This window comes from Ammospiza nelsoni, chromosome 34 (assembly GCF_027579445.1).
Source record: "Ammospiza nelsoni isolate bAmmNel1 chromosome 34, bAmmNel1.pri, whole genome shotgun sequence".
In the NCBI taxonomy this organism is placed as follows: domain Eukaryota; kingdom Metazoa; phylum Chordata; class Aves; order Passeriformes; family Passerellidae; genus Ammospiza; species Ammospiza nelsoni.
In genome coordinates, this window is record NC_080666.1 from 2,374,563 (window position 1) to 2,387,476 (window position 12,914).

Genomic DNA, 12,914 nt, shown 5'->3' on the forward strand with positions numbered 1-12,914 from the left:
GCGGAGCCGCGAGCGGGAATTCGGGGAATGCGGGGGAGGGGCGGGGCCGGGGGGGGAGGGGCGGGGCCGGGACCCCCCCCGGAATTCCCCGGAATGGCGAAAAATGCCCCGAAAATGCCGAAAATGGACCCGAAATGGCCCAAAATTCACCCGGACGCCCCCAAATTCCCCGGAATTCCGCAAAATTCGCCCCAAATTCCTCCCAATCTCTGCCCCAAACTCCCCAAAAATTCACCCGGAGCTCCCCGAAATTCCACAAAACGCCCCCAAAACTGCACGAAATCACCCCAAGTCCGCCCGAAATTGACCGTAAAGTCTCCAAATTTACATGAAATTCCACAAACGCCCCTGAAATTCACCGCAGATTCCCCAAATTTCGCACCAAATCCCCCCAAATTCACCCGAAACCCCCCCAGAATTTCCCCCAAACTCTCGGAAATTCCACCAAATCCCCTCAAAATTCCCCCTAAGTTTCGCAAAATTCCCCCCAAATCCCCTCAGAATCCCCTAAAATTCCCCGAAATTCCCCGAAATTACCCAAAGTTCCACCAAAATTCACTCCAAATTCACCCCAAAACCCCCAAATTTACACGCATTTTCGCAAATTTAACCCCAAGGTTCCCCCAAAAATCCCCTGAAATTCCCCGAAATTCCCCCAAGGCCCGAAAACTCACCCCAAATTAACCCAAAATTTCCTGGGTTCACTTGAAATTCCCCAAAATTTACCCCAAATTCCCCCCAAATTCCCTCAAATCCACCCCAAATTCTTCAAAATTCCCTCAAAATTCACTTAAAAGGGGTTGGGATGCCCCAAACTCCTTGAATTTCACCCGAAACTGAACTGAAATTGACCCAAACTGGAGCCGTGACCCCCAAATTGTCCCAAAATTCAGCCAAAGATGAGTGGGATCCCAAATTAATCCAAAAATTCGATGAAAATTCAAAGAAAATTCAACCAAAAAGGGGCTGGGACCTGAAATTTATCTAAAATTCCCCTAAATTCCACCAAAATTCATCTAAAAGGGGCTGGGGTGCCAAAATTCCTCAAAATTCACCCGAAATGCACCCAAAAAATGAGCTGGGACCCCCAAAATCCACCCAGGACCCCCCAAATTCCACCAAAATTCACCCCAAAAGAGGCTGGGACCCCAAAATTCTTCAAAATTCCCCCAAAATTCATCCAAAAGGGGCTGGGAACCCAAAATCTTTCCGGGACCCCCAAAATTCTCCCAAAATTCACCGGAATGTGACTTTAAACCCCCCCAAAATCGAGTTGGTATCTCAAATTTCACCAAAACCCCCCAAAATTCTCCCCCCAAATCCACCGAAAAGGAGCTGGGACCCCCAAATTCCCCCCAAATTCCCCCAAAATGGGCTGGGAACGCCCAAATGCGCCTGAAATTCGTTTAAAATGGGGCCGAGAGCCCCAAATTTACCCCAAATTCTCCAGAATTTATCAGAAATTCCCTCAAAATGGAGGTGGGACCCCCAGAATTTGACGCCAAAGGGGCTGGGACCCCAAAATTTACCCAAAATTCACCCAAAAATGAGCTGGGACCCCCCAATTCGCCCCAAAATTCCCCCAAAAGGGTCTGAGAGCCCCAAATTCCCCAAATTTCACCCCAAATTCCCCCGAAATGGTTCCTGGGGAGCCCCAAATTTGACCCCGAGGGTTTTGGGGACCCCAAAATTCGCCCCCAGAGCGGCCCCGCCCCTTTCCCACAAACCACGCCTCTTTTTGCGATGACCACGCCCACAAAAAGCTATCTCCCGATCTGGCCACGCCCACTATGCACCGAGACTCCGCCCCTCTCCTTTTAGCCGCGCCTTCTCAGGGATCTGATTGGTTACGTATGGAGAGACCACGCCCCCTAATTGAACTCCGCCCAAGCAGCGTTTTGATTGGTTTGTTTCCCTCCCCGCCCTTCTCCCATTGGATCCGGTTCGCCGTAGCCCCGCCCTCTTTGAGATCCCGCCTCTCTTTTACTTTGATTGGTCGCTTCTTTGCCTAACCCCACCCTTTTCTCTCTCTGATTGGCTCCCGTTCCCTTAACTCGTTTCCCATTGGCCCTGGTTACGCTAAGCTCCTCCGTCTAAACAATCCCGCCCACCTCGCGCTGCGATTGGCCCCGGTTCGTTTAAACCCCGCCCGCCCCGCTTTTCTATTGGCTCCGCTTCTCTTTAACCCCACCCCTCCTCCCTCCATCTCCCTTCTCCGTATCCCCGCCCCTTTCCTCACTCCCATTGGCCACTCACTCCCATGGCTCCTCCCTCCTCCGTCTGTGATTGGCTCATTCTCCCTCTACCTCTTTTTTCATTGGCTCCGCCCAAGGCCCCGCCCCCGGCCCAAGATGGCGGCGGGCCCCGCCGCCGCCGCCGCCCGCGGCCGCTTCCCCGCCCGGCCCCCGCCGTGGCCTCGGGTCCCTCCCGGCCCTCCCCGCTCCCGGACCCCGCTGGGCGGCGCCGAGGGCCCGGCCCGGCCCGACCCCCGCGCTCCGGGCGCTCGTGGCTCTGGGCCGCGGCCTCCGCCGCCTGCGGGCGCTGCTCGGGGAGCGCTCCGGGCCCAACGGAGCGGTGAGGGGCGAGCGGAGGCGGGAACGGCCTGAGGGGAAGCGGGGGAGAACTGGGGGGAACGGAGGGGGTGAGGCGGGAATTGGGCGTTCTGAGGGGGTCTGAGGAGGATTTGGGGGGTTCTGAGGGGATTTGGGGGCTCCTGAGGGGATCTGAGGAGGATTTGGGGGGTTCTGAGGGCATTTGGGGGTTCCTGAGGGGTTCTGAGGGCATTTGGGGGTTCCTGAGGGGACTTGGTGGGAACTGAGGGGATCTGGGCTGCTTTGGGGGGTCCCGAGGGGGGAACTGCGGGGTTCTGAGAGGATTTCGGGGCTTCTGAAGGGATTTTAGGAGGATTTGAGAGGGTCCTGGGCGGTTCTGAGGGGATTTGAGGGGTCCTGAGGGGCACAGGGGGGAATTGAGGGGTCCTGAGGGGATCTGGGGGGTTCTGAAGGGATTTTGGGGAGATTTTTGGGGGAAACTGGGTGGTTCTGAGGGGACTTGTGGGATCTTGAGAGGATTTGAGTGGAACTGGGGGGTCCTGATGGGGTTTAGGGGGTCCTGAGGGGGTTTAGGGGAGATTTTGGGGGGGTCCTGAGGGGAACTTGGGAGAACTGGGGCGGTTTGTGATGTCCTGAGGGAAATTGGGGTGTCCTGAGGGGCTGAGAGGGGATTTGGGGGGTTCTGAGGGGATTTGGGGGGGATTTGAGGGGATTTGGCTGGATTTGAGGGGTCCTGAGGGGAATTGAGGGAATTTTGTGGGGATTTGGGGGGGTCCTGCGGGCATTTTGGGGGGTTCTGAGGGGATTTGAGAGGATTTAGGGAAAACTGGGGGGGTCCTGAGGGGATTTGGGTGACCCTGAAGAGGTTTAGGGGGGTTCTGAAGGGATTTTGGGAGGAATTGTGGCCGTTTGGGGGTCCCTGAGGGGATTTTGGGGGGGTTCTGAGGGGATTTTGGAGGGAACTGAGGGGATTTGAGGGGTCCTGAGGGGATTTTGGGAGGGATTTGAGGGGTCCTGAGGGGATTTTGTGGGGATTTGAGGGGATCTGAGAGGAATTGAGGGAGTTTTGTGGGGATTTGGGGGGGTCCTGCGGGCATTTTGGGGGGTTCTGAGGGGATTTGAGAGGATTTAGGGAAAACTGGGGGGGTCCTGATGGGATTTGGGTGACCCTGAAGAGGTTTAGGGGGGTTCTGAAGGGATTTTGGGAGGAATTGTGGCAGTTTGGGGGTTCCTGAGGGGATTTTGGAGGGAACTGAGGGGATTTGAGGGGTCCTGAGGGGATTTTGGGGGGGATTTGAGGGGTTCTGAAGGGATTTTGGGGGGAATTGTGGCAGTTTTGGGGGTTCCTGAGGGGATTTTGGGGGGAACTGAGGGGATTTGAGGGGTCCTGAGCGGATTTTGGGGTGGATTTGAGGGGTCCTGAGGGGAATTGGGGGGGGATTTGAGGGAATTTTGGGGTTCCTGAGTGGATTTGGCTCCGTTTGGGGCGTCCTGACGGGGATTTTGGGAGGGATTTAAGGAAATTTGGGGGGTTCTGAGCCAATTTTGGGGTGAATTTGTGGTGGTTTAGGGATCCCTGAGGGAGTTTTGGGCCAATTTGTGGATCCTGAAAGGATTTTTGGGGGGAATTTGATATTTTTGAGGGGATTTTTGGGGCTCCTGGTGGGTCTGGAGAGTTCTGAGAGGTTTCGGGGCTGATTTTGGGGAGAATTTGAGTGGTTTGGGGGACAACTTGAGGGTTTTTTGGGGGCGATTTAAGGATTCCTCAGGAGATTTGGGGGAAATTTTGGGGTTTCTGAGGGGATTTGGGGTTGATTTGTGAGGATTTTTGGGGCCCTGAAGAGATTTGGGTTTGATTGAGGAAGATTTTAGGGGGTCCTGAGGAAGTTTTGGGGTTCTGAAGGATTTTGGGGGTTCCTGGGTGAACCTTGAGGGGCTTTGAGGAGATTTGTGGCAATTTTGGGGGTTCTGAGGAGGTTTTTGGGGGTGTTGAGAGGATTTTGGGACGTTCCTAAAGGGATTTTAGGAGGATTTAATCAATTTTTGGGGGGGATTTCAGTGGTTTTGAGGGATTTTGAGGGGGTTTTTGGGGGATCTTTTTGGATTTTGGGGGATTCTGAGAGGAGTTGGGGTGGTTTTGAGAGATTTTGAGAGAATTTTTGGTGTTTCTGAGGGGATTTTTGGGGATTCTGAGAGGATTTGGGGTGATTCTGAGGGAATTTTGGGGTTCCTGAGGGATCTGAAGGGTCCTGAGGGGATTTGGGGCAGATTTTAAGGGATTTTCAGTGGATTTGGGGAGATTTTGAGGGGATTTTGGGTAATTTTGTGGGATTTTGGGTAATTTTGAGGGGATTTTGGGGACCATGAGGGATGTGGAGGGTCCTGAGGGGATTTGGGGCAGATATTGGGGGATTTTCAGGAGATTTTGGGAGATTTTGGGGCAGTTTTGGAGGATCCTGAGCAGTTTTTAGGGCAGGAATTTGGGGTTTTTTGGGGCGGACTTTAAGTGTGAAAGGGGGCGTGGTCACAGGGAAGGGGCGTGGCTTTGTGGGCGTGGCCGTGCCTGACCCCGCCCCCTCCCCCCAGGAGGAGTTTCGGGGGTTCCTCCCCGAGGAGCTGGAGATGCCCCTCCCCCCACGGCGCTCCCGCAGAGGTCAGTGAGCCCAAAATCCCTCAAAATCACCCCAAAATCACCCCAAAACTGCCCAAAATCCCCCAATACTGCCCAAAATCCCCCAAAATCACCCCAAAGCCCCCCAAACCCCCCAAAATCACCCCAAAACTGCCCAAAATCCCCCAAAATCACCCCAAAACCCCCCAAAATCACCCCAAAATCACCCCAAAACTGCCCAAAATCCCCCAAAATCACCCCAAAACCCCCAAAACCCCCCAAAATCACCCCAAAACTGCCCCAAATCACCCCAAATCCCCCAAAATCACCCCAAAATCACCCCAAAATCCTCTCAGGACCCCCCAAAATCCCCCCAAAACCCCCCCTGACCGCTCTCCCCTCCCCCACAGGCTCCCGGCTCTCCTCTGGCTCCGCCCCCTCCCCGCCCCGCGCGGGGGGCGTGGCCTCCTCACCCTTGCCCCGCCCACCTCGCCTCAAGCCCCGCCCCCGCCTCCGCCTGCTGCGCTTCAGGGGGGGCGGAGTCTGGCGGAGGGGGCGTGGCCGAGGGGGCGGAGCCTCCGCCGGCGACCCCGCCCCCCGCGGCCGAGGGGGCGGGGCCAGGAGCCGCAGCGGGCGGGGCTTGCGGCGGCAGTTTGTGATGCCATTGGTCAGCGCTCGCTCGGCTCGGCCAATCAGGCCCCCGCGGAGGTTCGCGGACACGCCCACCCCGGAAGTGAGCGGCGGGAACTGCCCGGAGCCCCAAAACGCCCCCAAATCGGCCCAAAACGCCCCAAAATCATCGCAAAACTCCCCAAAATCTGCACAGGACCCCCCAAGACCAGCCCGGGACCCCCTTGGGGACAGCCAGGACCTTCTGGGGGACAGCCAGGACCCCCCAAAATCCACCCAAAACTCCCCAAAATCCACCCAAAACTCCCCAAAATCCACCCAAAACAACCCAAAATCCACCCAAAACAACCCAAAATCCACCCAAAATAACCCAAAGTTCACCCAAAACGCCCCAAAATCCACCCAGGACCCCCTTGGGGACACTTGGGGTTTCTCTGGGGAGACCCAAAACCCCCCAAAATCCACCCCAGACCCCCCAAAATCCACTTGGGACCCCCTGAAATCTGCCCAGGACCCCCCAAAATCCACCCAGGAGCTCCTCGGGGACATCCAGGAGCCCCCAAAATTCGCCCCAAATCCCCCAAAATCTGCCCAAAACACCCCGAAATCCGCCCAGGACCCCCTTGGGGACACTTGGGACCCCTTCAGGACCCCCCAGGACCTTTTGGGGACCCCAAAATCCACCTGGGACCCCCCAAAATTCACCCGAAATTCCACTAAATCCCCCCCAAGCCCCCCAAAATCCCCTCGGGACCCCCCAAAATTCACCCGAGACCCCCCTGGGGACACCCAGGACTCCCTGGGGACCCCCGGAGTCACCCAGGACCCCCCAAAACCCCCCCGGGACCCGCCCGGCGTCCCCTCCCCCCGCCGGAGCATCCTGAGGGCGCCCACGTTCCGCTGGGACAGTGGTGACGTCATCAGGCTGGGCCGTGACGTCATCAAGCTGGGCCGTGACATCATCAAACCCAGCCGGGTCGTTATCAAGCCCTGTGACATCATCAAACCCGGCCGTGACGTCGTCAAACCCCGCTGTGACGTCATCAAAGGCGGCTCTGACGTCACCAAAGGCGGCTCCGGCGATGTCAAACGCGGCGGTGATGTCATCGACCTCACTGATGATGTCATCGCGCCGACCCGTGAAGACGTCGGATCCGTCTGTGACGTCATCAAACCCGCCTGTGACGTCGTCAAACCCGTCAGTGATGTCGTCAAGCCTTCCTGCGATGCCATTGGACCAGCTTCCGACGTCATCGACGCGGTCTGTGACATCACCAAACCCACCTGTGACGTCATCGAAGCCGCCGAGGTCTTTAAAGGCGCCAATGACGTCATCAATGGCACCAGTGACGTCATGCACAACGGAAGTGACGTCATCGACGGCGCTGCCGCCGACCAGGGCCCCAGTGATGCAATCAGGGACGGCGATGACGTCATCGAGCCCAGCGATGACGTCACTGCGGCCGCCTCAAGGACAGCAGGAGGCCCCGCCCCCTTAGGGAGCACGGCGCTGACCTTTGACCCCCCAGTGACCTTTGACCCCGGGGTGCCCCTGCGGTTGCTGCAGGTGACCCTGGGTGACCCCGCCGTGACCTTTAACCCCTCGCTGACCTCTGCGGGTCCCGCCCCCTTCCAGCCCCGCCCCCTTTTGCTGCGAGCCCCTCTCTTCGCCCCAAGCCCCGCCCACCTCCGCATCTACCAATCACTGAGCTCCTCGCCGGCCCTGAGCCACGCCCCCACGCTTCCGGTGCAAGCCACGCCCACTCCCGCTCCTGCCCGGCCACTTCCGCATCAAGCCACGCCCACTTCCGGTTCGAACCACTTCCTCCTCCGTCCGCCGGAGGGCGCTGCGGGCGCGGCAGGAAGTGACGTCACCAAAGCCGGAAGTGGCGGCGGGGCTGGGCCGGGAAAGGCCAGGACGGGGCCCGATGACGTCACCAAGCCGAGCGATGACGTCATGGGGCTGAGCGATGACGTCACGGGGCGCGTCATCGACCTGCTGAGCCGCGCCCGCGTGCAGCTGGGCAGGATCGACCGCAGGAGGGGAGCGGTGAGGGAACGTGGCGGAAATGAGGGAAAATGGCGGAAATCGGGAGAAATTCCGGGAAATTTGGGAAAATCTGAGGGAAAATTTGGGAAAATTTGGGAAAATTTGGGGAAATCTGAGGGAAATTTGAGGGAAAATTTGGGTCAATTTGGGAAAATTTGGGGAAATCTGAGGGAAAATTTGAGGGAAATTTGGGGAAATCTGAGGGAAAATTTGAGGGAAATTTGAAGGAAAATTTGGGAAAATTTGGGGAAATCTGAGGGAAAATTTGAGGGAAATTTGAGGGAAAATTTGGGGAAATTTGAGGGAAAATTTGGGTCAGTTTGGGAAAATTTGGGGAAATCTGAGGGAAAATTTGGGGAAATTTGAGGGAAATTTGGGGAAATTTGAGGGAAAATTTGGGTCAATTTGGGGAAAACTGAGGGAAAATTTGGGTCAATTTGGGGAAAATTTGGGGAAATTTGAGGAAATTTTGAGTATTTGGGGGATTTTTTTGGGGCATTTGGGGAAGCTTTCGGGATTTCGGGCAATTTTTAGGATTTTAGGGGGATTTTGGGAGCTTTGAAGGGAAATTTTTGGGAATTTTGTGGAATTTTGGTCGATTTTGGCTTTTTTGGTCCTTCTAGGTGGGGTCAGAAGAGCCTGAGGAGCCCCAGGTGAGAATTGGGGGAAAATTGGGGAATTTTGGGGGAATTTGGGGAAATTTTCTGGAACTTTTGGAATTTTGAGGTTTCAGAGGAACTTTGGGATGGTTTTGAGTGGAATTTTTGGGGAATTTTTTTATTTTAGAGAGATTTGGGAATTTCAGAGGAAATTTTGTGAATTTTTGAGTGAAATTTTTTGTGTTTTTGCTGGGTTTCAAATGGATTTTTGTATTTTGGGTGGAATTTTTGGGGCCTTTTGGTGAATTTCTGGGACTTTTGGGTGGAAGTTTGGGCTGATTTTTTGGGGGGTTTTGGGTGGTTTTTAATTTTTTTGTATTTTTGGGGTGCATTTTTCCATTTTGGGGGAGATTGTAGGGAGTTTTGGGGGGAAGTTTTGGGATTTTGGGGAGAATTTTTTGGGGTTCCTGGTGGTTTGCAGTTTTTTTTCTTGGGTGAATTTTTTATTTTCACGAGGATTTTTGGGGTGGGATTTTTGGGATTTTGGGTGAATCTTTTTAGGTTTTGGGCGGGATTTGGGCTCATTTCAGGCTCTGCGTTTTCACAGGAATTTTTGGGGATTTTTTGGGGAGGTTTTTGGCGTTCTGACCCCCCAAATTTCCCCAAAATTCCCCAAATTTTCCCCAATGATTCCCAGGGCTGCCCCCGGATGAAGCACGTCTGCAGGAGAGCCCCCGAGCCCGGAGCCCCCCCTGACGGTGAGGGACCCTAAATAACCCAAAAAACCCCAAAACCCCACCCCTAAAACCCCAAAAGCCCCAAAAATCCACCCTTAAAACCCAAAAAACCCAAAAAATCCACAATAAAACCCATAAAACCCCAAAAATCCACCCCTAAAACCCAAAAAAAACCCAAAATCCACCCCTAAAACCCAAAAAACCCCAAAAGTTCTTTGAACAGCAAATTAACCCCCTAAACCCCGAATTCATTCCAATTATCCCCAAATTTACCATGAAATAACCCCGTAAACCCCAATTTGATCCAAAAAGCCCCCAAATAACCCCAAACCAGGCCAATTAACCCTTAAAAATACCCAATTAACCGCTAAAAACCTGGATTAACTCGTTAAAGCCCAAATTAACCCAAATTAACCCCAAATTAACCCCAAATGAACCCAAATTAACCCGAAATTAACCCCAAATTAACCCAAACTAACCCAAATTTTCTCTTTTTCTCCGCAGCCTCGGAGCCCTCAGGGGGGGCTTGGCCCAAACGGGCCACGCCCCCTCTTCAGGCCACGCCCACATCTCAGACCCCGCCTTTCACCCAGGCCACGCCCACATTTCAAACCCCGCCTTTCACCCAGGCCACGCCCACATCTCAAACCCCGCCCTTCACCCAGGCCACGCCCACATCTCAAACCCCGCCCTTTGCTCAGGCCACGCCCACATCTCAAACCCCGCCCTTCAACCAGGCCACGCCCACATCTCAAACCCTGTCCTTCACTCAGGCCACGCCCTCAGCTCAGGCCACGCCCCCACCTCGGACAGGGCTCCTTCCGCAGGCCACGCCCACAGCTCAAGCTCCGCCCCTAGGGCAGGGTTCATTTCTAGTTCAGGCCGCGCCCCGTCTGGAGGCCACGCCCCCTCTGCAGGCCACGCCCCCACCGCATACACCGCTCCCTCCGCAGGCCACGCCCACTGCTCAAACCCCGCCCCCGGCTCAAACCCCGCCCACGGTTCAAACCCCGCTCGCGGCTCAGGCCACGCCCACAGCCCAGGCCACGCCCCCGGCTCAGGCCACGCCTCTCATTCGGGCCCCGTTTCCAGCTGAGGCCACGCCCCCGGCCCAGGCCCCGCTCCTATCGCGGGCCTCGCCCCCGGCTCAGGCCACGCCCCCGGCTCAGGCCACGCCCCCGGCGCGGCTCGGGCCCCGCCCCCCGGCGGCCCGGCCCTCCCCCCGCGCGCGGGGCTCGCGGTGCGGCGCGTGCCGGGGCTGCCGGCGCGGCCAGGACTGCGGGCACTGCCCCAACTGCCGCGACAAGCCCAAGTTCGGCGGGCCCAACACCAAGAAACAGTGCTGCGTGTGAGTGCCCGCCGGGAAAATCGGGGGAAAACGGGGAAAAAACTGGGACGATTGCGGTAAAAAACACGGGGAAATACGGGGAAAACATGGGGAAAAATTGGGGTGATTGCGGTAAAAAACACGGGGAAATACGGGGAAAACATGGGGAAAAATTGGGGTGATTGCGGTAAAAAACACGGGGAAATACGGGGAAAATATGGGAAAATACGGGGAAAAATTGGAGTGATTGCGGTAAAAAACACGGGGAAATACGGGGAAAATAGGGGAAAGAATTGGGGTGATTGCGGTAAAAAACGCGGGGGAATACGGGGAAAAAATAGGGGAAAATGTGGGAAAAAACGCGGTGATTGCGGTAAAAAACGCGGGGAAATACGGGGGAAAAATGGGGAAAAATTGGGGTGATTGCGGTAAAAAAGTGGGAAAATACGGGGAAAAAATAGGGAAAATACGGGAAAAAATGTGGTGATTGTGGTAAAAAACGCGGGGAAATACGGGGGAAAAATAGGGGACAATATGGGAAAAAATTGGGGTGATTGCGGTAAAAAACACGGGGAAATACGGGGGAAAAATAGGGGACAATATGGGAAAAAATTGGGGTGATTGCGGTAAAAAAACGTGGAGAAAATACGGGCAAAAAATAGGGGAAAATGTGGGAAAAAATTGGAGCGATTGCGGTAAAAAAAACGGGAAAATATGGGGAAAAAATAGGGGGAAATGGGGAAAATACAGGGAAAAAATGGGAAAAAATTGGGGTGATTGCGGTAAAAAGCACGGGGAAATACGGGGAAAAAATGGGAAAAAATTGGGGTGATTGCTGTAAAAAACACGGGGAAATACGGGGAAAAAATTGGAGTGATTACGGTAAAAAAAATGGGGAAAATGGGGAAAATATGGGGAAAATACAGGGAAAAATGGGAAAAAATTGGAGTGATTACAGTAAAAAAAACGGGAAAATTATGGTAAAAAAATAGGGGGAAATGGGAAAAATCCGGGGGAAATTGGGAAAAATCAGGGGGAAAATGGGAAAAATCAGGGGGAAATTGGGAAAAAATCGGGGGAAATTGGGACAGAATGGGGGAAATTGGGACAGAATGGGGGAAATTTGGGAGAAGTTTTGGGGAAATTTGGGGAATTTTTTGGGGGGGAAATTTTTGGGGCGAAATTTTGGGAATTTTTGGGAATTTTGACCCCTCCCCTCCCCCCAGGCTCCGGCGCTGCGACAAAATCGAGGCTCGAAAACTGGAACGGCTCGGGAGGAGAGGTGGGAACTGGGATGAACTGGGATAAACTGGGAGGGACTGGGATTTAACTGGGAGGGACTGGGATTGAACTGGGAGGGACTGGGATCGGACTGGGATCGAACTGGGATTGAACTGGGATCGAACTGGGAGGGACTGGGATTGAACTGGGAGGGACTGGGATCGGACTGGGATCGAACTGGGATTGAACTGGGAGGGACTGGGATAAACTGGGATATACTGGGAGGGACTGGGATTGAACTGGGAGGGACTGGGATCGAACTGGGAGGGACTGGGATAAACTGGGAGGGACTGGGATCGAACTGGGATTGAACTGGGGGGGACTGGGATAAACTGGGATATACTGGGAGGGACTGGGATTGAACTGGGAGGGACTGGGATAAAGTGGGAGGGACTGGGATCAAACTGGGATTGAACTGGGAGGGAACTGGGATTGTACTGGTATCATACTGGAATCAAACTGGGAGTCACTGGGATTGAACTGGGAGTTACTGGGATGGACTGGGAGGAACTGGGATCATACTGGGATGGACTGGGATCATACTGGGATCGAACTGGGAGTTACTGGGATGGACTGGGAGGAACTGGACAGGACTGGGTCAAACTGGGAGGGACTGGGATAAACTGGGAGGGGGTTGGATTCATACTGGGAGTCACTGGGATGGCTCTGGAATCGCACTGGGGTCGTACTGGGATAAACTGGGAGGGACTGGGAGGGGATTGAGATCAGAATAGGAGGGACTGGGGCAGACTGGTTTATACTGGGATAAACTGGGAGGGACTGGGAGGGAGCTGGGACAGGTTAAAGGGGCACTGGTTTATACTGGGAGGGAACTGGGAGGGGGTTTGGGGTTACTGGTTTGTACTGGTTTGTACTGGTTTGTACTGGTTTGGGGTTTGGGGGGATTGGGACAAACTGGGAGGGAACTGGGAGGGAACTGACACAGACTGGGACATACTGGGAGGGGATTGGGATTATACTGGGAGTTACTGGGAGGGCACTCAGATCATACTGGGAGTTACTGGGAGGAACTGGGATGGACTGGGATCAGGTTTTGGTTATACTGGGATGGACTGGGAGGGACTGGGGGGAGATTTGGAGGGACTGGGATTATACTGGGATCACAT

The 12,914-nt window shown here is 54.8% G+C and overlaps 1 protein-coding gene across 1 annotated transcript in view; it reads left to right on the top strand.

Annotated features, from left to right (window-relative positions):
* Positions 1-93: 93 nt before the first annotated feature.
* Positions 94-12,914, top strand: part of KMT2B (lysine methyltransferase 2B) — a 47,170-nt gene continuing 34,349 nt past the window's right edge. Inside the window, 8 exon segments of the mRNA XM_059491427.1 lie at positions 94-179; positions 2,469-2,574; positions 5,139-5,205; positions 5,574-7,843; positions 8,467-8,496; positions 9,140-9,200; positions 9,684-10,527; positions 11,733-11,788. Of these exon segments, the coding sequence (XP_059347410.1) occupies positions 94-179; positions 2,469-2,574; positions 5,139-5,205; positions 5,574-7,843; positions 8,467-8,496; positions 9,140-9,200; positions 9,684-10,527; positions 11,733-11,788 (3,520 nt within the window).